The 26,003-nt window shown below is 42.2% G+C and overlaps 1 protein-coding gene across 6 annotated transcripts in view; it reads left to right on the plus strand.

The window, feature by feature from the left end:
* The first annotated feature begins 9,622 nt into the window (after positions 1–9,622).
* zdhhc17 (zinc finger DHHC-type palmitoyltransferase 17) overlaps positions 9,623–26,003 on the plus strand; it is a 135,722-nt gene continuing 119,341 nt past the window's right edge. For all 6 annotated transcript variants that reach the window (XM_072268215.1, XM_072268216.1, XM_072268218.1 and 3 more), the window contains exon 1: positions 9,623–9,721. In XM_072268215.1, the coding sequence (XP_072124316.1) occupies positions 9,656–9,721 (66 nt within the window). In that variant the 5' untranslated portion in view covers positions 9,623–9,655. The remainder of the gene's footprint in view (positions 9,722–26,003) is intronic.

The raw sequence follows: 26,003 nt of genomic DNA on the forward strand, positions 1-26,003 counted from the left end.
GCTCTGTTCGGAGGTATTTTGGGGTTATGGAATACAGGAAATATTAATTTGAACAGCAACCAGTCTTTGTGTTTGAATGTTGATTATAGATCGAATTTAAAATGCTGCTCAGAACAATCATCTTCCTGGAGATGGAGACTGGAGTTGATTGCAAAGCAGGAAACAACCCATTGACCTGAGATGTGTGCATATGCATGAATGCAATCCAGAGTCAGCAGTGATTTTGGATGTCTGGAGTGTTGATGTGAAGATTGAATTGTTTGAAAATTATATGTAATTCAAAGGAAGCATTGTACATACATTGTAACTATAGAATTGTCCTGCTGTTACCTTTGATCTTTAGCATAAAAAATGTGACATAATGTTGGACCAGGGAGCCTCTCTCCAGTGACTGCAAATGCTGTCAGCTTGCATGGGCCGAGTAAAGATCTTTATACTACCAGTTGTGTGTCTCTCCGGTGGCTTTCGTTGACAGTCACAACATTTGGGCACCATAGTAGTGTGGAAGATAGCATGCTATTACAGCTTGGGCTATAATTCTGCCGTCCTTTGTAAGAAAATCTGTACATTCTTCCCATGCCTGCGCAGGTTTCCTCCAGGTGCTCTGGTTTCTTCTCACAGTCCCTAAACATACCAGTTAGTAGGTTAATTGGTCTTTGTAAATTGTTCCGTGATTAGGCTATGGTTAAATTTGGGGGGGGGGGGGGCGTTGCTGTGTGGTGCGGCTCATTGGGTACGAAGAGCCTGGTCTATGCTGTATCTAAGTAACATAAATATATAAATGCAAGTCAAATGTTCTCCACAACATTGAAATGGAAAAAGACTATTGGAGGCAGGATATGTAAGGCGCTGTTAAAGAGAGCTGTGGAGAAATATGAGGGAACCATCACAGCAGGGGGCAGTGGTGAGTTGGTATTGCTGTAGTGTGAGGGGGTGGGAGGGAGGGAGTGGGGGGGAGAGAGAGAGAGATAAAATTCAAAGTAAGTTTATTATCAAAGCATGTAATAGTCACCATATACACCTTGAGATTCATTTTTTTTCCACAGGTACTTATAGTAGAACAATGGGATTAATGAAAAACTGCAAACAAATAAAGACTGACAACCAACCAATGTACAAAAGAAGATAAAGTGCAAATAAATAAACAAACAAAAGGTAGGTAGAAAAATAAATAAATAATACTGAGAACACGAGTTATCAAGTCTTTGAGAGTGAGTCCATAGGTTGTGCCATCAGTTCAGTGTTGAGGTGAATGGAATTATCCACACTGGTTCAGAGCCTCATGGTTGAAGGGTAAGAGCTGGTGGTGTGGGTGCTGAGGCTCCTGTACCTCCTACCCAACAGCAGCAGCGAGAAGAGAGCATGGCCTGGATGGTGGGGGTCTTTAATGACAGGAACTGCTTTCCTGTGGCAGCGCTTCTTGTTGATGTGCTCAGTGGTGGGGAGGGCTTTTCTGCTGATTAATCAGGAGAACAGCCCAGAAAGTCTCAGAGACTGTTCTGTCAAAGCACAGTTTCCCCCTATTTATATATATTTAATTTACCTACAGGATCAAGCAAAACTGAGAGCTTTCATTTATTCAGTCATTTCCACATGCCTGTACACCAACTGTTAATTTAATCAACGTCTCTGCTGTTCTTCTCTTTAATTGGCCCTGCCCTTGCTTCTCTTGCCTTTGGTATTAGTTTTAATTGGATTCATTTTATGGTACTTTATCAAATATCCACAATAGTTTTCAGAGACATTTCAGATATAATTAACAAAGGTTCTTGCAAGCCCCACTTTCTTTCCCAGCACAATATGGTCTCATGTGCAGCTATTCCCAAGGACAAATATCATTTGCTTCTGTTTCCATTCTGAACCCATGGGTTTAACTATTAGTTTTGCCAATCCCAACTTCTCCTAGTTCCCTCCTGTACGATGATAAATCATCTAAACAGAATAAGGCCATTCGTCCCATCAGATAACTTCACTCATAACCTATATAACAGGAATTCTGCAGATGCTGGAAATTCAAGCAACACACATCAAAGTTGCTGGTGAACGCAGCAGGCCAAGCAGCATCTGTAGGAAGAGGTGCAGTCGACGTTTCAGGCCGAGACCCTTCGTCAGGACTAACTGAAGGAAGTGAGAGCAGATGTACGTGAAATGGGGGAGATGCGTTTAAGAGCATCTCGTCCCCCCCATCCCTCCCCACTGATCTCCCTCCTGGCACTTATCCGTGTAAGCGGAACAAGTGCTACACATGCCCTTACATTTCCTCCCTTACCACCATTCAGGGCTCCAAACAGTCCTTCCAGGTGAGGCAACACTTCACCTGTGAGTCGACTAGGGTGATATACTGTGTCCGGTGCTCCCGATGTGGCCTTTTATATATTGGCGAGACCTGACGCAGACTGGGAGACCGCTTTGCTGAACATCTACGCTCTGTCTGCCAGAGAAAGCAGGATCTCCCAGTGGCCACACATTTTAATTCCACATCCCATTCCCATTCTGACATGTCTATCCACAGCCTCCTCTACTGTAAAGATGAAGCCACACTCAGGTTGGAGGAACAACACCTTATATTCTGTCTGGGTAGCCTCCAACCTGATGGCATGAACATCGACTTCTCTAACTTCCGCTAGGCCCCACCTCCCCCTCGTACCCCATCTGTTACTTATTTTTATGCACACATTCTTTCTCTCATTCTCCTTTTTCTCCCTCTGAATATACCTCTTGCCCATCCTCTGGGTCCCCCCCACCTTGTCTTTCTTCCCGGACCTCCTGTCCCATGATCCTCTTGTATCCCCTTTTACCTATCACCTGTCCGGCTCTTGGCTCTATCCCTCCCCCTCCTGTCTTCTCCTATCATTTTGGATCTCCCCCTCCCCCTCCAACTTTCAAATCCCTTACTCACTCATAACCTATATACTCACTTTCAAGGACTTTAGATTAAAGATTTAAGGTTCAACACATTAGATTAGATTATGAGGACACGCAGTCCTCTTTTACTGTCATTTAGTAATGCATGCATTAAGAAATGATACAATATTTTTCCAGAATGATATCACAGAAACACATGACAAACTGACTTAAAAACTAACAAAACCCACATAATTATAACATATAGTTACAACAGTGCAAAGCAATACCGTAATTTGATAAGAACAGACCATGGCACGGTAAAAGTCTCAGAGTCTCTCGAAAGTCCCATCATCTCACGCAGACGGTGAACCTCCAGCACTGCCAACTTGCTGATGCAGTATACTGAAAGCATCCGACCACAGCCCGACCCTGAGTCCGTCCGAAATCTCTGAGCCTCCGGCCAGCTCTCTGACGCCCAGCACCATCTCTGCCAAGTGCTTCAACCCCGGCCCTGGCAACAGGCAAAAGCCGAGGTTTTGGGGCCTTCCCCTCCAGAGATTCTCGATCGCACAGTAACAGCGGCAGTGAAGCGGGCATCTCAGAAGTTACTCCAGGTGTTCCTCCGTGCTTCTCACGGCTGTCTATATCAAATCTGGATTGTGCACGGCCCCCTAGTTAACACATACAATATTCATTTGGAAAGGCCGCGTGCGCTGCGTCGCACTGCCATCTTCTCCTCCCTCATGTCCTTAGTATTTTTTAAAAATTATTTACATGATTTGTCTTCTTTTGTCCACTGGTTGTATGTCTGTCTTTGTTTATGTACAGTTTTTCAAAAATTCTATGGTATTCTTTACCTGCCTATAAATGCCTGCAAGAAAATGAATCTCAAGGTAGGATATGGTGACATACAGTTGAAGTCAGAAGTTTACATATACCTTAGCCAAATAAACTCAGTTTTTCACAATTTCTGACATTTAATCTCAACATTCCCTGTCTTCGGTCAGTTAGGATCACTACTTTATTTTAAGAATGTGAAATATCAGAATAATAGTAGAGAGAATGATTTATTTCAGCTTTTATTTCTTTCATCACTTTCCCAGTGGGTCAGAAGTTTACACACACTTTGTTAGTATTTGGTAGCATTGACTTTAAGTTGTTTAACTTGGGTCAAACGTTTTGGGTAGCCTTCCACAAGCTTCTCACAGTAAGTTGCTGGAATTTTGTTCCATTCCTCCAGACAGAACTGGTGTAACTGAGTCAGGTTTGTAGGCCTCCTTGCCTACAAACTGTATATATAGTTTGATAATAACTTTACTTTGAACTTTGATTCAATCATTTGTTTCAGCTATTCACTCATGACTGATTTATTATTCCCCCTCAAACCTATTCTCCTGCGTCTTCCATGTAACCTTTTATAATCAAAAACCTATCAATCTCTGCTTTAAATATAACCTATGACTTGGCCTCTGCAGCCGTCTATGGCAATGAATTTCAGATTCACCGCTCTCCTTCTCATGTCAGTTATAAAGAGACATGCTTTTATTTGAGGGTGTTGTTCGTCCATCATTGACGTCGATGAGGACCTCGACACCATTATGATGGTGTCGAGACCAGCGCGTGATTTGGATTTAAGTGAGGGAGAGTTGCGCAGCGTCAGCCTCACTCTCTCTTTCCAATTCCCATCTGGATCCAGTGGCAAGACAGAGTCTAGACGGCTGGAGATGGGACTAGGCGCAGTGGATGACCAGGACGTCTTCTGTGTCTTGCCCTGCTCTACACGTTCCACGACGCTTGCAGAGACCGTCTTCTTGACCGTTGGACCTTCCATTGGTCTTGTCCGCTCAATCCGCTGGAGTCTGTCTTCACATGCTGGGGTAGACAACAGGCTATGCCCTTTGGTATTGACACTCCCATGACTAGAAACATCCTCTGTCCATATTATACAGGCCTGTCAATATCTGGTAGGGACAAACGTGTGACGTGTGACCATACGACCACAAAGAATATATCACCATAAAGGCTGAGCCTAAAGGTGACATCCATCACTAAGGACCCTCACCATCCAGGACATGCTCTCTTCTCGTTACTACCAGCAGGGAGGAGGTACACGAGCCTGAAGACACACACTCGACATGACTCAGGAACAGCTTCTTCCCCTCCATCAGATTTCTGAATGGACAATGAATCCATGTGCACTACCTCACTATTTTCTTTGCTCTCCTTTTGCACTACGTATTTAATTTTAGCCCCCTGCTCTACTCACTTCACACCCATGACAGTGTGGCTAAGTACAACTCCAACACCATATTCAAGTTTGTTGATGACACTACTGTTGTGGGCTGTATCAAAGGTGGTGATGAGTCAGCACACAGGAGGGAGATTGAAAATTTGGCTGAGTGGTGTAACAACAACAACCTCTCACTCAATGTCAGTAAGACCAAGGAACTGATAGTAGACTTCAGGAGAGGGAAACTAGAGGTCCATGAGCCAGTCCTCATCGGAGGATCAGAGGTGGAGAGAGTCAGTAACTTTAAATATCTGGTTGTCTCTGGCTCAGAGGACCTGTTCTGGACCCATCATATAAATATAACCGCAAAGAAAGCACGACAGCACCTTTACTTCCTCAGGAGTCTGCGGAGATTCAGCATGTCATTGAAAACCTTGGCAAACTTCTACAGATGTGAGGTGGAAAGTGGGCTGACTGGCTGCACTACGGCCCAGTATAGGAACAGCAATGCATTTGAACCGAAAATCCTACAAAAGGTAGTGGATTCGGCCCAGTACATCACGGGTATAGTCCACCCAACCATTGAGCACATCCACATGAAACGTTGCTGTAGGAAAGCAGCATCCATCATCAAACATCCTCACCACCCAGGACATGCTCTTTTCTTGCTGCTGCCATTGGGTAGAAGGTAAAAGTGCATCAGGGCTCACACCACCAGGTTCAACAACAGTTACTTCCCCTCAGCCATCAGGCTCTTGAACAGAAGGAGGATCACTCATTGGAGGACTCTGTTATATTATTTCATGCTCGTTATTTATTATCTGCATTTGCACAGTTTGTTTACACTTTACAGATCCTTTTTACAGTTACTTTTCTACAGATTTGCCAAGATTCCTGCAGAAAAACAGAATTTCAGGGTTGTATGTGGTGACATGTATGTACTCTGATAATGAATTTTACTTTGAACTTCTTAACTTTATTACTTAACTTTTTAACTTTACAATTTCTTATTGTAATGTATGGTTTTTTATTACATTATTCTGTATTGTACTGTACTGCAGGCACAAGACAAATCTCATGACATATCCCTGTGACATTACATTACCCCGATTCTGATTTTGTCCTTCTGGTGAAGAAACTTCCACAATATTGTTAGGGAGGGAGTTCAAAGATTTTGACTCAGTGATAATGAAGATGTGACTATAACTTTTAATTAAAAGGGAGGTAGATGAAAAACAGGGAGGATGTTTTAAAGATTAAAGATAAGCTTTATTTGTTTATTTAATGAAACAGCACAGAATAGGCCCTTCCGGCCCTTCGAGTCAGCACGCCCAGCAAATCTCAACCCTGAGTAATCCTAACCTAATCATAGGACAATTTACAATGACTAACTAACCTACCCTATACGTCTTTGGACTGTGGGAGAAAACCATAACACCCAGGGAAAAACCCCGCATTCCACGGGGAGGACACGCAGAGACTCCTTAAGAAATGCACCAAATACCCCGAGCTATGAAGTGTTGTGCTAACCGCTACGCGACTGTGGCATCTGAAAAATTGTCACATGTACATCAAAATATACATTGAAATGTTGCAGAGGTTTGTAGTCTCAGCCCGCCCACCACGGGCACAACCCTCCCCCACCATCGAGGACATTTTCAAAAGGCAGTGCCTCAGGAAGGCAGTATCCATCATTAAGAACCCTCACCACCCAGGCCGTGCCCTCTTCTCATCACTACCATCAGGGAGAAGATACAGGAGCCTGAAGACACTCACTATTCCTCTTTTACATTATTTATTTATTTTAAAACCTATCATAAATGTTTATGTCCTGCACTCTACTGCTGCTGCAAAATAACAAATTTATTTACAGATACAGCTCGGTAGCAGGACCGTACGCCCAATGAGCCCGTGCTGTCCAAGTACACCTGTGTAACAAATTACCCTACTAACCAGTATGTTTTTGGAATGGTCACAGGGAGAACGTCCGCAATTGTAAACTGTCCTGTGATTAGGCTAGGGTTAAATTAGTGGGTTGCTGGGCAGCACGGCTCAAAGAGTCAGCGGGGCCTGTTCTGTGCTGCATCTCTAAATAAAATTTTAAAAATCAGATGGTAATGGAACGAATCAGAATGCTCTCAACAGTACAGTTGAAAATTTTCAGGAGTCTTTGGTGACCTTCCAAATTTCTTCAGACTCCTAAGGAAATATAGACACTGGTATGCCTTCTTTGAACTCAGCCAGCTCCTTCACAGGCACAGCCATCCTTGAGGACATCTTCAAAAGGCAAAGCCTCAAGTAGGTGGCATCCATCATTGAAGATCCTCACCACCCAGGACATGCCCTCAGAGAGGAGGTACAAGAGCCTGAAGACACACACACACACACACACACACACACAATGCATTCCCTTCGAGTACAATTAAGTCAATCATCAAGAAATGGAAAGAATATGGCACGGCTATAATCTGCCGAGACAGGCCATCCTCAAAAACTGTGACTGTACAAGAAGGGGACCAGTGAGGGAGACCACCAAGAGACCTATGACAGCTCTGGAGGAGTTACAAGCTTTAGTGGCTGAGATGGGAGAGACTGTGCATACAATTATTGCCTAGGTGATTCATCAGTCACGGCTTTATGGGAGAGTGGCAAAAAGAAAGCCACTGTTAAAAAAAACTCATGAAATCTCAGCTAGAGTTTGCCAGAAGGCATGTGGAAGGCGGCTGTATGGTCTGATGAAACCTAAATTGAGCTTTTGGCCATTACACCAAACGCTATGTTTGGCATAAACCAAACTGCGCATATCATCAAAAATACACCATCCCTACCATGAAGCATGGTGGTGGCTTCATCACGCTGTGGGGATGTTTCACTGCAGCAGGTCCCGGAAATCCTGGAAGAAAACCTGACGTAGTCTGCAAGAGAACTGCGACTTGAGAGATTTGTTTTCCAGCAAGACAATGACCCAAAGCTACACAGGAATAGCTCAAAAACAACAAAGTTAGTCCTGGAGTGGCCAAGTCAGAGTCCAGACCTCAATCCAATTGAGAATTTGTGGCTGGACTTGAAGAGGACTATTCACTCATGATCCCTATGCAATCTGACAGAGCTTGAGCAGTTTTGTTAAGAAGAATGGGGAAAAATTGCAGTGTCCAGATGTGCAAAGCTGATATAGACCTATCCACACAGACCCAAGGCTGCAATTGCTGCCAAAGGTGCATCTACTAAATACTGACTTGAAGGGGTGAATACTTAGGCAATCAATTATTTTGTGTTTAATAACTGTAATAAACTTGACCAATTTGTAGAAATTTGTATTCACTTTGACAGACAGGAGTCTCTTCTGTTGATCAGTATCAAAAACGCCAAATTAAATCCACCATGATTCAATGTTGTAAAACAATAAAACATGAAAAATTCTGGGGGGGGGTGTGAATACTTTTTATAGGCACTGTACAATCCTGAGATTCAGTTTCTTGCAAGCATACGCAATAAATTCTCATGAGAATAACAACCATAATAGAATCAACGAAAGGCCACATCAACTTGAGCCTTCAGCCACTGTGCAAAAGTCAACAAACTGCTAATACAAAAGGAACAAATAATAACAATAAACAAATAAACGATAACTATCGAGAACGAGATGAAGTATCGTTAAAACTGAGTCCATAGGATATGGGAACAGTTCAGTGAAGAACAAGTGAAATTATCTCCACTGGTTCAAGAGCTTAATGGCTGGGGTGTAATAACCGTTTCTGAACCTGGGTTGTGAGTCCTGACGCTCCTGCAGCTTCCGGATGGCAGCAACGCCCCGGATAGATGCGTTCAATGGGGGGGAGGGCTTTACCCTTGATGGACTGGGCCATATCCACTACTTTTTGAAGGATTTTCCGGTCAAGGCCGTTCAAGTCACGTCACTTTTTATTGTCATTTCGACCATAACTGCTGGTACAGTACACAGTAAAAACGAGACAACGTTTTCAGGACCATGGTGCTACATAAACAATACAAAAACTACACGAAACTACATAAAAAAAACAACACAAAACTACACTAGGCTACAGACCTACCCAGGACTGCATAAAGTGCACAAAACAGTAGGGTATTTCCATACCAGTATGTGATACTGCCAGTCGATATACTCTCCACCACACATCTGCAAAAGTTTGTCAAAGTTTTAACTGTTATGCTGAATCTTTACAAACTTCCAAGGAAGTAGAGGCGACGCTGTACTTCGTAATTATACTTACGTGCTGGGCCCAGGACAAGTCTTCTTAAATGATAACACCGAGGAATTTAAAGTTGCTGACCCTCTACTTTTATTGTTTTACCTTGTTCTACCTCGATAACAGTTATACAAGACATTGGTACGTGCAGCATGTAATGTTTGGATCGGAATGCGGTAATCAGTCATTGACAAAGAACTTCGCATGCGTAGGGGAGGCAACTCGATCGGTCGCCCTGGCGGAAATCGATTAGTCGGGCTCAGCGATCGAGCCGTTCTTTGTGATCGACAGGTAGAGCCTGGCGTGCGGCAGCGGCGACTGCGTTTCCCAGAATGCAGCAGGACGCCTGAGGATGGCGGACCGTCACCTGGAGGAGTTGGAGAAGGAGGCGGCCTGTGGCCCGCTGCTGCATCCTGAGGTGAGAGAGAGTGCGGTGCGCCGGCCCTTAGCTCCGTCCGAGAGAGCCATGCGTTGGGGGGGGGGGAGAAGGAGGTCCTCAACCCCGATGTCTTCTCCGCCCTCCCCGCGCACTCTCCGTCCCGTTATTGGGCGACCCCAGCTCCCTGGCCTGAGTGAGGCGACCCGGAGTCTCACCCTCGGCTTCGGCGTCCGGGGAGCGTGTCGCCGGTCCGTCAGTCGCTATGGATGGTCTAGGGGTAGCGGGCCCCGCCCCTTGTTATTGAGCCTCTTGTTGGAGTTCCTTCCCCCATACCTCAAATTTATTTCTTGCAATTTCGTTAACCTTCTTTCTCTCCCCCCCCCGCAAACCCATTAACCAACCCCCATCTCCCTCGCATTCCCGTTAACCCTCCCTTGCAATCATGTTAATCCTCCCTCCCTCACTTGCAATCATGTTAACCCCGACCCCTTCCTCCCAAATCCCTCCCCTTTCCTGTTTTCTCAATCCCCTCGCCCTTCTCCAATCCCTCACTTTCTCCTCCTCCAATCTCCTACCCTCCCACCATTCTCTGTCTTCAATCCCCATCTCCATTAACTCTCTTCACCTCCCCAATCACCATCCTCTCATTCCCCCACCTGTTACGCCTTTTCCCCTGAACCCCCTCCCACAACTCTCTCTCCCCTTGTCCTTCTCCTCTCCCCAGGCCCCCACCTCTCCTACACTCTCCCTCCCCACAACCACAAACTTCCCTGAGTAATTTTTCCCCGAGTCTATCTCCACAGCTTCCCTCTCTTGCTGTCCCAATCTTCCTTTTGTGCTTCCCGTGGAACATTTGGAGCTGGATGACCCGCGTTGCTGTGTCTGTATATTACTTAGAGATAGCATTTTACTCTGTGTACCTCAGCAGCTGCCAGTCCTCTTCACCAGATCTGCAACATAATCTTTTTTTTTTGTCTTGGTTGTATATTTCACATTGTCCTTAAAATTAAATCTAACTTTTCAGTCCATTCAGAGTTTCAGTTTCTATGAGCCAGTTACTGACTTTCACTACCAGTTGTGTGTAGAATTGATTCCTGTCACCCTGTCACTTCGGAACCATCCCTGCTCTGCGTACTTTCCAGAGGAAATTGTTCTTGAATGATATTAATTCCTTTACAATATGAGATGACACGTGTTTAACAGTGTTTATAAATTGTATATGTCATTTGCTAATGGGTTAAACTATTTTTTGAAGCTGAGAGTCTTATGTTTTAAGTCATTCTGGTTTTGACAGAATATCATGAATAGAAATTTCAATGATAAATGATGGACTATTTATTTCTTTCACTTTTTTTTGAAGTATGGAGAATAGAAATTTATGTTCTTGTGTCTCATGCTATATTGCAAACTTTACAAAAAGAAAATTTGAAATTACTGATGAAAGTGCTGTTTGGTTGTCCTGTGAAATTTGTGTTAAGATTGTAAATTTCAAATGTTGTGCAGAGATTATACTGTGAAAATAGTAGCACAATTCAGTCTGACTAATAAGCTGTTGTGCAATTCCTGTGGGACTGTTCAAACTGTTAATTCTTGGTTTTAGTAGCTTAATTTTGTATTTTTTGAAGATGATGTAGGGTACCAAATGATATAATGCAAAATTAGCATAATTTCTGGTGACAACATTCAGGTACAAAGAGTTTATTTCCCTTACATACTGGATGTGGGTGTCATTGAGAATGCCAACAGTATTTAAGCCATCCTTTGTTCTAGAAGAGATGGTGCTGTTCAGCCACTATTGAGCACTGCTGTCACTCTTGTTTAAGTACTCCAGTGGTAGAGTCATAGAGCACTACAGCACAGAAGCAGGCCTTTTGGCCCATCTAATCTGTGCTGAACCATTATTCTGCCTATTCTCCATAAGGTGAGTTGGGATGGGCCTTCCCCCATGGGCTGTTGGGCATGTTGGTGGTTTATTGAGTGGGCATTCACCTTATTCATTTAGTAGCAGTGAATCTGAGCTGAATTGACCTTGCAATACCCAGGTTGTTGGTAAATAGGATTGGTACAGGTGGGTACATGATGGTCAGAATGGCCAAAAGGGCTGTTCTGTGCCTTGTGACGCAGTGACTAATGAAACAACAATTTTACAATTCAAACTCTTTTTCATTTGGGAGATGTTGGAACAGCCTCAAAGCACCTGCAGTGCACTTAAAAGGTATGACACATTGCAGCCAAAATCATTGAGCACTACAACACAGAAAAATACTCTTCAGTCCTCAACTAGTCTGTACTGAACTATTATTCTGCCATGTCCCATTGACAGTAATCCCTGAACTATATGCCTCCATACCCTTCGCATCCATGTACTTGTGTGAACTTTTCTGATATGTTGAAATCAAACCTGCTTCTGCTGGCAGCTTATTCCACACTTGCATTACTCTCTGAGTGAAGAAGTTTTCTCTCAGGTAAATATTCCACCTTTCACTCTTAACCTATGACCTCTAGTTGTAGTCTCACTCAACCTCAGTGGAAAAAGGTTGTTTGTAATTAACCCATCTCTCCCCTTCATAATTTTATATACCTCTATCATTTTCCTATAAATCCTAACCTATTCAACCTTTCACGATAATTGAGGTCTTCAAATCACAGCAACATCCTTGTAAATTTTCTCTGTATTCTTTCAACCTTATGTACATCTTTCTTGTAGGGCAGTGACCGGAACTGCACACAATATTCCAAATTAGGTCTCCCCAATCTATTATACAACTTCAAATTTCAAAGTAAGTTTATTATCAAAGTACGTGTATGTCACCATATAAAACCTGAGATTCATTTTCTTGCAGGCATTCACAGTAGAACAAAGAAATACAATAGAATCAATAAAAAACTGTCATGTTTCAACTTCAACATAACCTCTCTACTCCTGTACTGGATACTCTGATTTCTGAAAGTCAATATCTGAAAAGTTTTCTTTGTGACCCTGTGATGCCTCTTTTAAGGAATTAAGGATTTTTATTCCCAGATCCCTCTGTTCTACCGCACTCCTCAGTGCCCTACTGATAGGTGAACAGTATGAAGTTAGACATTCTGAGTGTTTTGTTTGATTAGTCGTGAAGCACAGAAGTGGCCTGTCCTTGCTGACTATTGTGTGGTCATCGGTTAAGTATCCTATTTACCAAAACTGTAGATGTGGCTGTTGGACAGGAGTCTGGACAAGGTCAATTTCAGTTCAGAGTGACTTGACATTTACAAGTTCATTGCTTGTGGGTTTTATTCTCATTTTAACGATAGAAACAACTGGATATCTTGGTGAGCCGATTGATCCATATCATTGTGGGTGTAGAATCACATATGGCCAGGATGGGGAGGAAAATGCTATTTTTATGACCATTGATACTCAGATTCCAAGGTGATTCAAATTTAAATTATACATAAACACGAGATTCTGCTGATACTGGAAATCCAGTGAAACACACACACAAAATGCTGGGGAAACTCAGCAGGTCTTGGCAGCAGCTATGGAGAGGAATATGCTGGCCTTCATAACGAGGGGAATTGAGTATAAGAGCAAAGAGGTCCTTCTGCAACTGTACAGGGCCCTGGTGAGACCACACCTGGAGTACTGTGTGCAGTTTTGGTCTCCAAATTTGAGGAAGGACATTCTTGCTATTGAGGGAGTGCAGTGTAGGTTCACAAGGTTAATTCCTGGGATGGCAGGACTGTCATATGTCGAAAGATTGGAGCGACTGGGCTTGTATACTCTGGAATTTAGAAGACTGAGAGGGGATCTTATTGAAAATATAAGATTATTAAGGGATTGGACACGCTGGAGGCAGGAAGCATGTTCCCGCTGATGGGTGAGTCCAGAACCAGAGGCCACAGTTTAAGAATAAGGGGTAGGCCATTTAGAACGGAGTTGAGGAAAAACTTTTTCACCCAGAGAGTGGTGGATGTATGGAGTGCTCTGCCCCAGAAGGCTGTGGAGGCCAAGTCTCTGGATGCTTTCAAGAAAGAGATGGATAGAGCTCTCAAAGATAGTGGAATCAAAAGTTATGGGGATAAGTCAGGAACTGGATACTGATTGTGGATGATCAGCCATGATCACAGTGAATAGTGGTGCTGGCTCAAAGGGCCGAATGGCCTACTCCTGCACCTATTGTCTATTGTCTATTGAATAAGCAGTCGATGCTTTGGGCCGAGTCCTGAAAAAGGGTCACGGCCTGAAACATCGACTATTTATTCCCCTCTATAGATGCTGCCTGACCTGCTGAGTTTCCCCAGCATTTTGTGCATTTTGCTCTGGATTTCTAGCATCTGCAGAACCTCTTGAGTTTAAATTGTCCTGTTGCCAGGGTGGAATTCTGAAATTATATCTCTGCATTGTTCGTCCAAATCTCAGAATGGTGTGGGCACATGGTTTAGTTGCTCATCACTGATTAATTCTAGTTAGAAGTTCAAGGGAAATCAGTCAGAATCAGTTATGATTCTGTCACTGTCTGCTGGAATCTTGCTTATTTTAGCACTGAAGTCAAGGTACTTGAGGTTTTTCGTTTAGAGTTAGCAGTTGATTATTGTAAAGATGGGCTTCCATGTACCTGCTACCCATGCGCAGTCAAACAGAAATCACTGGAAAAGGATTAATGCACTAGCACTTGAGAGGATGCAGGCTTGCAGTCTGGTTCATTGTCAGCATTCTAGTTTTTTTTAAAGCAAATAATTTGGCAAATCTTCTGTTTTTTAAGGTATAGTGCAGTACAGATGATTACTTGCAGATAGAAGTGTATATTCTGGAGATATGTTTCACTCTGATCCGTGAATTTCCTGACTGTGAGGTGAATGACTGGTATTTTCAGTTCCATGTATGGTGTACATGTCATTTTTAAGAAATGGACTCAGTCTATCTCACGATCTTGCACTTTAGTGCCTGTGTGCACTATACTTTTATGCTTTATTCTGCATTGTTATTGTTTTTCCTTATTCTAACTAAATACACAGTGTAATGATCTGATCTGTATGAACAGTAGACAAGACAAGCTTCTCACTGTATCTTGATACATGTGACAGTTATAAACCAATACTAGTGATGATTGTCCCAATTTGTACAGTCCACATGTTTATGGTGGAGAAAGTGAGAATGGGTCATGGCAGAAACTATTATGAGTCTTTCATAGAATTATGGAACACTATAGCTTATAAGCAGGTCCTTCAGCCCACATAAATCTTAGTCCTTATCTCCTTTGCTTATTTCTATAAGAAATAGGGGTAAAATTAGGCCATCTGAGAATGAAAAGGTTAACATGCAAGGCACATTTGATGGCTTTGGGCCCATAAATGCTGGAGTTTAGAAGAATATGGGGGGGATCTCATTGAAATCTATCAAATATTGAAAGGCCTTGATATAGTGGGAGAGTCTAAGACCAGAGGAAACAGCCTCAAAATAGAAGGACATCCCTTTATCTAGAGAGTGATGAATCTGTGGAATTCATTGCCACAGATGGCCATGAAGGCCTAGTTATTGGGTATATTTAAAGTGGAGGTTGATTAGTCAGGGAGTCAAAGGTTACAGGGAGAAGGCAGCAGAATGGGGTGGAAAGGGAGAATAAATCAGCCATGATGGAATGGTAATTTATTACTTCCTCTATTATTCAAGGAAGAGTAAGGGCATCAAAGCCAATGTTTATTTATTAACAGATATTGTAGATTATTGGCCATTAATTTAATAACTGGCTGATAATAGTACAAGTCCCACCAGTCTCTAAGGAGTTTATACATTCTTTCCATGACTACATGGGTTTCCTACAGCACGATAACAGGCCCTTCTGGCCAAACAAGTCCTTGCTGAACAATTACACCCATGTGCCCAATGAATCTGTTAACCTGTACATCTTTGCAAAGTGGAAGGAAACTAGAACACCTGGAAGAAACCCACCTGGTCACGGAAAACATACAACCTGTTAACCAACAGTGGTGGAAATGAATGCGGATTGCTGGCGCTGCAATAGTATCATGCTAGTTAGATAATACCATGCTCCTTCATTCTGGACTCCTTAGCCTCTCCATATTGACCCTGTTGAGTCCTCCAAAAATGCCGGATTCGATGAGGTTACGTCATATCCGTGCTAAACTTCAGAACAGTGGTTTTCATCATAATTCAGTTGATTCACCTTATCCATATGGTTCACCTAAACTAACAATAATGGTGTAATGGAGAACTGATTTCAAACCTCTTCTGCCTTGTGACGGTACCCGCTTGAGGGGAAGGCTTCAGGAGTAAACCCCAAGGGGAAAAATCCGGAACTGGAGTCCCTGAGACAGTCCTATGGTGAGTTCAGTGCCAATTGCCAAATTCTGCGACTCTGCTGGTGCCAAACTGTTTTAGTCTCTGTCCTTCCTTTGGATTCATCAGCTGCGAGAAGAGGAGGGAGCCTGCTTTGTGGGCAACAGTTGCTGTCCATATTGCACTGTCCTAGCTTGCATATATAGCTAGGACACAACATTTATGGTCGACCATGACCAACGGAGGGCCTGTCTTTAAAATATAATTGGTGTAATCTAGCCATTAACATAGGCAAAAACTACCATATATTAATGTTTGGAAACAGCGATTAGTTTTAAAATTACAGCTTAGACAAAGACTTTCTTCTATTAGAACAGCAGCTGAGATGTACGCAGCAGGCAGCCACACCCTGTCTATTCTTTGTGGGTTTGAGTTGTATATAGAATAAAATTTGGAAGTTCATCTTTTAATGCCTGAGTGTCATGACTCCCCCCCCCCACCCACTTTGAGACCACTGCTTTGGCGAATAAAAGTCTACTCAATCTCTTGTGACAAATCTACCATCCCGGGAACCGATCTAGTGAATCTTCACCACACTATCTCTGTAGTAGATATCAGAATCAGGTTTAATATCAATGAGATATGTCATGAAATGTGATGGTTTGTGGCAACAGTACAGTGCAATATGTAAAAATGACCATAAATTGCAATAAAAATGTATATATAAAAACATGCAAAATAGTGAGGTAGTGTTCTTGGGTCCACGTTCCTAAATCATTGAGTGTGGTTCTTCAGACCCCTGTATCTCCTCCCTGATGGTAGTAATGAGGAGTTCTTCCTGGATGATGGATTTTGCCTTTTGAAGATGTTGTCAGTGGTGGGAGGCTAGTGCCCATGATGGAGCTGACTGAGTCTTCAACCCTCTGGCTTTTTCCAATCCTATGCGCTGGCATATCCATACCAGATGGTGATGCAACCAGTTAGAACACACTCCACAGTACATTTGTAGAAATTTGCTAGTCTTTGGTGACACACCAAATCGCCTCAAACTCCTTACGAAGTATGGCTGAGAAGATGCCATTCTTGTACACCTAGTGTCTACATCGTAGAGTGATATGGGAAGTGCTTGTGAAGAAGCTTTGGTAAAGTACACTAGTTTGAGTAAGTTTGTGAACAGCATACACTGAGGCTGTAATGCGATGGTGATGGTGGAAAGGAACACTTGGACTGTTATTTAGGATCCCCTGTGCTTTGCCTTCGGATCATTTCCTCCAGCTCAGGACAAAATATGGCAAAAATTGATGACTACTTTGTACTAATTCTACACTGAGAAGCCATGATGCTTAAGAGAGGCAGTCACCTGATATTGTCACTGCAAAGTGAGAGTTTAAACTCACTTTTCACTCTCTGAATTATGTTGTACTTTGCTGGGAAGGTTTCACGTTTGCCCACAATATCTGAAATTGGAAGTTTAGGGGCGCCTTGGGTTACGAAAGACCTGACGGTGTAAATCCATTTTAACACAAATTCTCCCATGCATTTTCAAGCATTTTTTCTAGTGATAAAATATTTCATGGTATTTGTGGATGACTTAATATGGTATATATTCCATTAGTTTAACTATGAGTATCATTTGGGTAAATATTTGATGCCCTGTCTATAGAGCAGTACAATATAGGTACAGTGCTGAAAAAAGTATTCACCCCCCTCAAGTCAGTATTTATTAGATGCATCTTTGGCAGCAATTACAGCATTGAGTCTGTGTGAATATGTCTCTATCAGCTTTGCACATCTGGACACTGCAATTTTTCCCCATTCTTCTTTACAAAACTGCTCAAGCTCTGTCAGATTGCATAGGGATCATGAGTGAATAGTCCTCTTCAAGTCCAGCCACAAATTCCCAATTGGATTGAGGTCTGGACTCTGACTTGGCCACTCCAGGACTAACTTTGTTGTTTTTGAGCTATTCCTGTGTAGCTTTGGGTCATTGTCTTGCTGGAAAACAAATCTCTCAAGTCGCAGTTCTCTTGCAGACTACATCAGGTTTTCCTCCAGGATTTCTGGGACCTGCTGCAGTGAAACATCCCCACAGCGTGATGAAGCCACCACCATGCTTCATGGTAGGGATGGTGTATTTTTGATGATATGCGCAGTTTGGTTTATGCCAAACATAGCGTTTGGTGTAATGGCCAAAAGCTCAATTTAGGTTTCATCAGACCATACAGCCGCCTTCCACATGCCTTCTGGCAAACTCTAGCTGAGATTTCATGAGTTTTTTTTAACAGTGGCTTTCTTTTTGCCACTTTCCCATAAAGCCGTGACTGATGAATCACCTGGGCAACAATTGTATGCAAAGTCTCTCACATCTCAGCCACTGAAGCTTGTAACTCCTCCAGAGTTGTCATAGGTCTCTTGTGGCCTTCCTCACTAGACCCCTTCTTGTATAGTTAATCAGTTTTTGAGGACAGCCTGGTATAGGCAGATTTACAGCTGTGCCATATTTCTATTTCTTGGTAATTGACTTAACTGTAATCCAAGTGACTGGGAATTTTCTTGTATCTATCTCCTGACTTGTGCTTTTCTATAACCTTTTTGCGGAGTTGCTTGGAGTGTTCTTTTGTCTTCATAGTATAATTTTTGCCAGGATACTGATTGACCAGCAGTTGGACCTTCCAGATACAGGTGTTTTTTTTTACTACAATCAATTAAAACACCTTGACTGCACACAGGTCCCCCCAAAAATAGATCTCCATTTAACTAATTACTGTATATGACTTCTGAAGCCAATTGGCTGCACCAATGATTTGGTGCGTCACATTAAAGGGGGGGGGGATGAATACTTAAGCAATCAATTATTTCGTGTTTTACATTTGTAATTACTTTAGATATCTTTGTAGAGATCTGTTTTCACTTTGATGCGAAAAAATCTTTCGGTCAGTGTCAAAAAAGCCAAATTAAATCCACTGTGATTCAATGTTGTAAAACAATAAAACTTGAAAACTTCCAGGGTGGGGTGAATACTTTTTATAGGCACTGTAGCTATGTAAACAGACATTTCTGACAGAGGAATAGACTTATGAACAGTTCAGAGGAACAAAACCCTTGCATAACCTGGGGACTGTCTGAACCCCCATTCCCCAATCTTCATATAAGCATATGTGTTCGAGTGGTAGTAAGTAAATAAGTAGTGCAAATGATGAAAAATATTTTGAAGTTAATTTAATGTAAAAAGCAATTTATTGCTGAAATTAGCCAGATCCCTACAGAGAGTTATAAACAAAATAGCTGTGAGTCATTCTGCCTGTGCGTTGTTTCTGTCATGTAGCTTCCTGCATTTAACTGTTGAATTGCGGATAACCTGGGGGGAAATCATCATTGTAAAAATTGTAATAATGTCAAGGAGAAGAGAGGAATAAGTGAAATATCACTGAAATGGGTGGCATGGTAGCATAGTAGTTGGTGTAAGTCTATTACAACGCCTGTGACCCAGGTTCAATTCCTGCCACTGTCTCTTAAAGAGTTTGTACATTTTCCCCCACGACTGTGTGGGTTTCCTCACATGCTTTAAGTTTCCTTGCACGTTCCAAAGATGTAGGGGTTAGGATTAGTGAGTTGTGGGCTTGCTATATTGGCACTAGAAATCTGGCAATACTTGTGGGCTTCCCCCAGCACATCCTGGGAATGTGTTCGTATTGGCAGAATCGATACACTTCGCTGCATGTTTCAGTTGACATGGTGTCACTTCTCCTTTAAAAAAGGGATAAATTTAAAGCATTGAATTATTTGATTGTACACTCTATCCAGTATTTACGGTTTAACAACTGGAAAGTGAGCTTATAGATTTTCACGTGACTTGCTCTAAACTGTATAAAATAGTATAACTTGTGGTATGAAATTTGTTACATTCTTGATTGGAAATAGGGGATCTGCCATGAGTTTGTATTCACTTAATTTAAAAAAAACTTTTGTATACATCTGTTTGTTTAGCTGAAGCCTTAAAACCTAGTGCTAATGATTTCACAAAACTTCCAAATTGGTTAAATCAGAGTTCCCCGAGAAAACTGCTTATGAATGTCACCTTTGACAATAAAGCCATGTGGTAACTTGTTGCAAGCAAATTTATTTCATAGCAACACACACAAAATGCTGGAGGAACTCAGCAGGTCAGGCAGGATTCATGGAAATTAATTAACAGTTGACATTTTGGGCTGAGACTTCTCAACTGACTGAATTTATGCATTGGCAACGTGGCTGTCTCTCTGGGGCAAACCAAAAGTGCCTTTGACGTTTTTATGATTGCAAGACGCTGCTGGACATTCAGAACTTCAAGGACTGTAGAACTACCTCCATCAACAAGTTACTCGATTTTGGAGGAGCTGGACTTTGTGCAACCATGTTGCTGCCTGCTACAGAAAGGCATCAGAGTTGTTGTGCAGTCTAACAGCGAGTGAATGTTTTTGATGTTTTTCTTCTGATTGCAAGACCTTGTTGGACATTGGCAGTGTAGAATACTGCAAGTCCAATTTATTGGTTTATTGGTGGGGGAACTGAGTGGCCTTGTTTGTAGAATGGACTAGGCCTCATGCTGCAGGCCCACTGTTGCAGCCGCTCAGATTAGATTATAAAGACATGTAGTCCTCTTTTATTGTCATTTATTAATGCATGCATTAAGAAATGATACATTATTTCCTCCGGTGTGATATCACAAAACACAGGACACACCAAGACTGAAAAAAACTGACAAAACCACATAATTATAACATATAGTTACAAACAGTGCACAATACCATAATTTGATGAAGAAGTCCATGAGCACAGTAAAGTTCAAAGTTTCTCAAATGTCCCACATCTCACGCAGACGGGAGAAGGAAGAAAAACTCTCCCTGCCATGCCGACCACAATTCGACTGTGAGTCAACCGAAAACTTCGAGCTCTGATCATCTCTCCGACACCGAGTACTGAGCGCCATCTCTGTCCGAATGATTCGACCTCCTTCTCGGTCGCCAAAAGCAAGCAAGGCGGGGATCTTGAGGCCTACCCTCTGAAAGATTCCCGACCACACAGTAACGACAGCAGCGAACGGGCATTTCAGAAATTTCTCCAGATGTTCCTCTGTGCTTTCACGTCCATTCTCCATCAAATCAGAATTGTCCATGGCCCCTATTTAACAGATACGATATCATTTTTCACCGGAGAGCTGCGCACACGCAGGCGCGCCACCATCTTCTCCTCCCGCATAGAGAGAAGATGCTGGAGGCAGTGTGCTGCGGCGTCCATGCTGGATTGGGGCAGACCAAATATATGTATGTTTTGTGTGACTGTATGTTTACTGCTATCTTGTATGTACTATATGTGCACTGCTGCTGCCGTGTGTGACTGTTGGTACTGCGTTTTGCATTTTGGCCCTGGAGTAACCATGTTTGATTTGGCTGTATTCATGGGTATTCATGTATGACTGAATGATCATTGAATCTGAACTTGAAAACATGCACATTGGACAAGTCAGTGTTTCCAGAGCAAAATGTATGCGATTTATTTTGCTGAAATGTATTTCTCCTGCCCTTCCCTTTTATTGGCAGTGATTCTCTCACGTTTCCGTAGTTTATTCTTTTTATTACTTTCCTCTGTCGTATTGTCATCTGAGGAAAATAGTAGCTGTGGTTTAGTTCTATTGTTATCTTTGTTCTTGCACACTTTGCCCACGTGTCTCAGTTGTAGACTCTGGTAGGACACCTGACCGTAGGAGGTCCCATGGTGAAAATGCATCATGCCTTTGCCTGCTTACACTGATATAATTGCCGTTTGAGTTGACGGAAGCAAAATGAGGGATTGCCTTCCTACACCCACAAATTCCATGTTGAAAGCAACTTCATGCAGCGTTCTAGCTTCTGATCATCAGGGACAATGGGATTAGGTCATGGATTGTCACTTCTGTGCCGTGAAAATGGACTTGTCTGAAAGTGGAGATTGCTGACTTTTGGAAAGTAGGAAGGGAAGATTGGGAATAGAGTGGGAGCATTTTGGTGTACCCACTTCATTATGCGAGCTGAAACCCCCGGTTTCTTTGGCTGCGCAAGTCTAGGGAAAAAACTCTCCGGTCCTGCCAAACTCATGAGACTGAGATGGCTCTACTGCCCCAAACTCCAGTTTGTGTGGATGCTGTGTAATTTGCTACCCTGTTACAAATTAGTGCCAAGAAATAATAGATAGTACACTGCATACGATTAAAGGAATTTATGAATCTTAATTTAACTATAGGGTTAGTAAAGAATAACTAAAAGAAAAGGACCCATTTTAATTAAACAGTCAAATGTGTACAAGTTGGAGCTCATCTTGAATTTCTCTGTCACTCACACGCTGGGCCCTCGGTCAGTGTGAAAGCACACACCACCTTCCAAACGTTGCTCGCAATCCATCTCAAACAAACGGGTCTCTCACCGGATCGTATGCCACGACCGGTTCTCCCTAGCGTCTTCTCTCTTCATTTCCTGCCAAAACAAAACAAAACCCAAGACCAACCTTAGTGTCCCTCACCAAGAAAAATTCCCCCTAATTCTACCACCCTCATTAGATGGCGCACATAACTCATCATCCCTTATCTTCAACAACAACCCAAACAAGATGACAGCAGAACAGACTGCTCTTATAGAACTGCTAAATGAAATACATACAGCATAACAATAAAATATGAACCAGGGCAACACAAAGCTTTCATAACAAGAGGTGGCTAAATGGATTTGGTGTATTACAGATTTATCACCTTGATTTCTCAATTGAGAGGCTTGTCCAATGAAGAAATATTACATGAGATTAACCTAAATTCAGTGTAATTTAAAGACTCTTAATTGGCACTGGAATGGTTGAAAGGGATTGAGAAGTTGTTTCTTTAGACTCAAGCGTACAATCGGAGCTTATACAAAGTCAAAGTAAGTAGTGTAGTGGTTAGCATAACGCTTTACAGTACGAGCAACCAGGTTTCAATTCCCGCTCCTGACTGTGAGGAGTTTGTACATTCTCCCCTTGACTGCATGGGTTTCCTCAGGGTGCTCTGGTTTCCTCCCACCGTCCAAAGACGTACAGGTTGGTAAGTTAATTGGCCATTGTAAATTGAACCTTGATTAGGCTCGGGTTATATGGGGGTTGCTGGTCGTTGCGGCTCGAAGGGCCAGATGGGCTTATTCAGAATCAGAATCAGGTTTATTATCAGTGGCATGTGATGTGAAATTTGTTAACTTAGTAGCAGCAGTTCAATGCAATACATAATACAGAAGAAAAAAATATGTAATAATAAGTAAATCTTATTCAGTATAAGTATATTGAATAGATTAAAATTCGTGCAAAAACAGAAATACTGTAGAATTTTTTAAAAAGTGAGGTAGTGTCCAAGGGTTCAATGTCCATTTAGGAATTGGTTGGCAGAGGGGAAGAAGTTGTTCCTGAATCACTGGGTGTGTGCCTTCAGGCTTCTGTACCTCCTACTTGATGGTAACAGTGAGAAAAGGGCATGCCCTAGGTGTTGGAGGTCCTTAATAATGGATGCTGCGTTTTTGAGACACCACTCCTTGAAGATGTCCTGGGTACTTTTAGGCTAGTACCCAATATGGAGCTGTTTAAAGTCCTGTGCAGTAGCCCCCCCCCCCCATACCAAGACAGTGATGCAGCCTGTCAGAATGCTCTCCACGTACATCTATAGAAGTTTTTGAGTGTATTTGTTGACATGCCAAATCTCTTCAAACTCCTGATGAAGTATAGCCGCTGTCTTGCCTTCTTTATAGCTGCATCAATATGTTGGGACCAGGTTAGGTCCTCAGAGATCTCGACACCCAGGAACTTGAAACTATCAACTCTCTCAACTTCTGACCCCTCTGTGAAGATTGGTATGTGTTCCTTTGCCTTATCCTTCCAGAATCCATCTTTCATCTTACTGACATTGAGCACCAGGATATTGCTGCGGCACTACTCCACTAGTTGGCGTATCTCACTCCTCTATGCCTTCTCGTCACCACCTGAGATTCTACCAACATGGTTGTATCGTCAGCAAATTCTGTGCTATATCTCAACAAACAAGTATATAAATTATCAAAATACATACACTCAGTTGCCACTTTATTAGGTACACCTTGTTAATGTAAATATCTTATAAGCCAATCATGTAGCAGCAACTCAGTGCTTTTATGCATGCAGTCTTGGTCAAGAGAATTTGTAGCTTGTCCAGACCAACATCAGAATGGGGAAGAAATGTGATCTAGATGACTTTGACCGTAGAATGATTGTTGGTGCCAGACAGGGTTGTTTAAGCATCTCAGAAACACTGATCTCCTGGGGTTTTTATGCACAACAGTCTCTAGAGTTTACAGAGAATAGTGTGAAAAACCAAAAAAAAAATCCAGTGATATCAGTTCTGTGGGCGAAAAGCCTTGTTAATGAGAGAGGTCAGTGAAGAATGGCCTGATTGGTTTAAGTTGACAGAAAGGTGGCAGTAACTGAAATAACTACGTGTTACAACAGTGGTGTGCAGAAGATCATCTCTGAAAGCTCAACACATCGAAACTTGAGGTGGATGGGCTACAGCAGCAGAAGACTGAACATATGTGCACTCAATGGCCACTTTATTGGGTGCAGAGGGTACCTAATTAAATAGCCACTGGTTGCAAATGTTACCTTGAGATTCATTTTCTATCAGGAATTTACAGGAAAATGAACAACTACCATAGAATTTACAAAAAAAAAGTACATAAAAACTTGGAAATAACTAAAGTACAAAAAAAGATAAATTGTGCAAATAAACAAAAGAAATACTGAGAACATGAATTTAGGATTCAAGATTCATGATTGTTCAATGTTATTTCCAGTGCACATGTGTAAGGAAGAAGAAAATAAATGTTACTTGGAACTGATGCAGCACAAAAAACACCAATAAAATTAAAAAATTAGAAAAAGCAATAAATATAAATATATAGGATAGGTTATATACATATATGTCCATACGGTGATGTTCAGCATGGGAATGTCTGTACATAAGGTGACTGACAGGAAATGATAAAGTAGTGGTGGTTGGGGATGTGGAGGGATGGAGAAAGTAACTGTTTTTTTAAATCTGGTGGTTCTGGCATGGAGGCAATGTCACCTCCTCCCTGATGGGAGTGGGACGAAGTCCATGAGCAGGGTAACATGATGTTACTGGCCATTTTCCAGCACCTTTCTGTATATATATCCTTGATGGTGGGTAGACTGGTGCTGGTAATGTATTTGGCAGTTTTGACTACCCATTAGAAAGAATTTCAGGATAAGGGGCTGACCTTTCAGATGACCATTGAGAATTTGTCTCTTTGGAATTCTTTATCTAAGATGGCAGTGGATGTGCTTTGAAGGCTGAGAATTTGAGGAGGTGGAAATTGAGCAGGAAAGTGGAACTGAGGGACAAGATCTTTTTGAGGTGCTTCACTCAAGGCACTGCATGGCATCTCTAAGAATCAACTAACAGATGGCATGCAGAAATGGCCCAAATCTGATCCAGTGAAAAGAGCTAATTTCTGTATTGTTACGTAACCGGCAACAAGGAATATCAACCGGGACAGGTTATATAAAAACAACCAAACATTTATTAAACACGGATAAACAATATATAAAAAAAAACAAGCAAAAACCTTAACCGGAAGTTAACCGCTATGCAGCTGTTCAACAAATTGTCACTCGGCACTGGGTCTTAAAGCGTTAAATGCAAAAACAGTTCTTAAAGCGGTAAAGTCAGATATAGTTCTTAAAATGGTAAATTCGAAAGTCCAACAGATTTATACATTCAATTGGGAGAGACTTCTCTGGAGAAGGATTTCTTCATAGACGTGACTTTCCTGTTGGTTCTGTCCAAAGGATTCACAATGCAGGAAATAAACAGTTTAAAACAACTGACCTTAATTTCTTTTAGAGAGAGCAAATCCCGCATGAACTTCCTTGCTCTTTTGGCGCTACTTCTTCAACGAAGACTCAATAAGGTCGATCCTTTGTTAAACTGCAGAACGATACCAACTTCTCTTAATCCTTCGG

Source organism: Mobula birostris, chromosome 9 (assembly GCF_030028105.1).
Source record: "Mobula birostris isolate sMobBir1 chromosome 9, sMobBir1.hap1, whole genome shotgun sequence".
NCBI classification, from domain to species: domain Eukaryota; kingdom Metazoa; phylum Chordata; class Chondrichthyes; order Myliobatiformes; family Myliobatidae; genus Mobula; species Mobula birostris.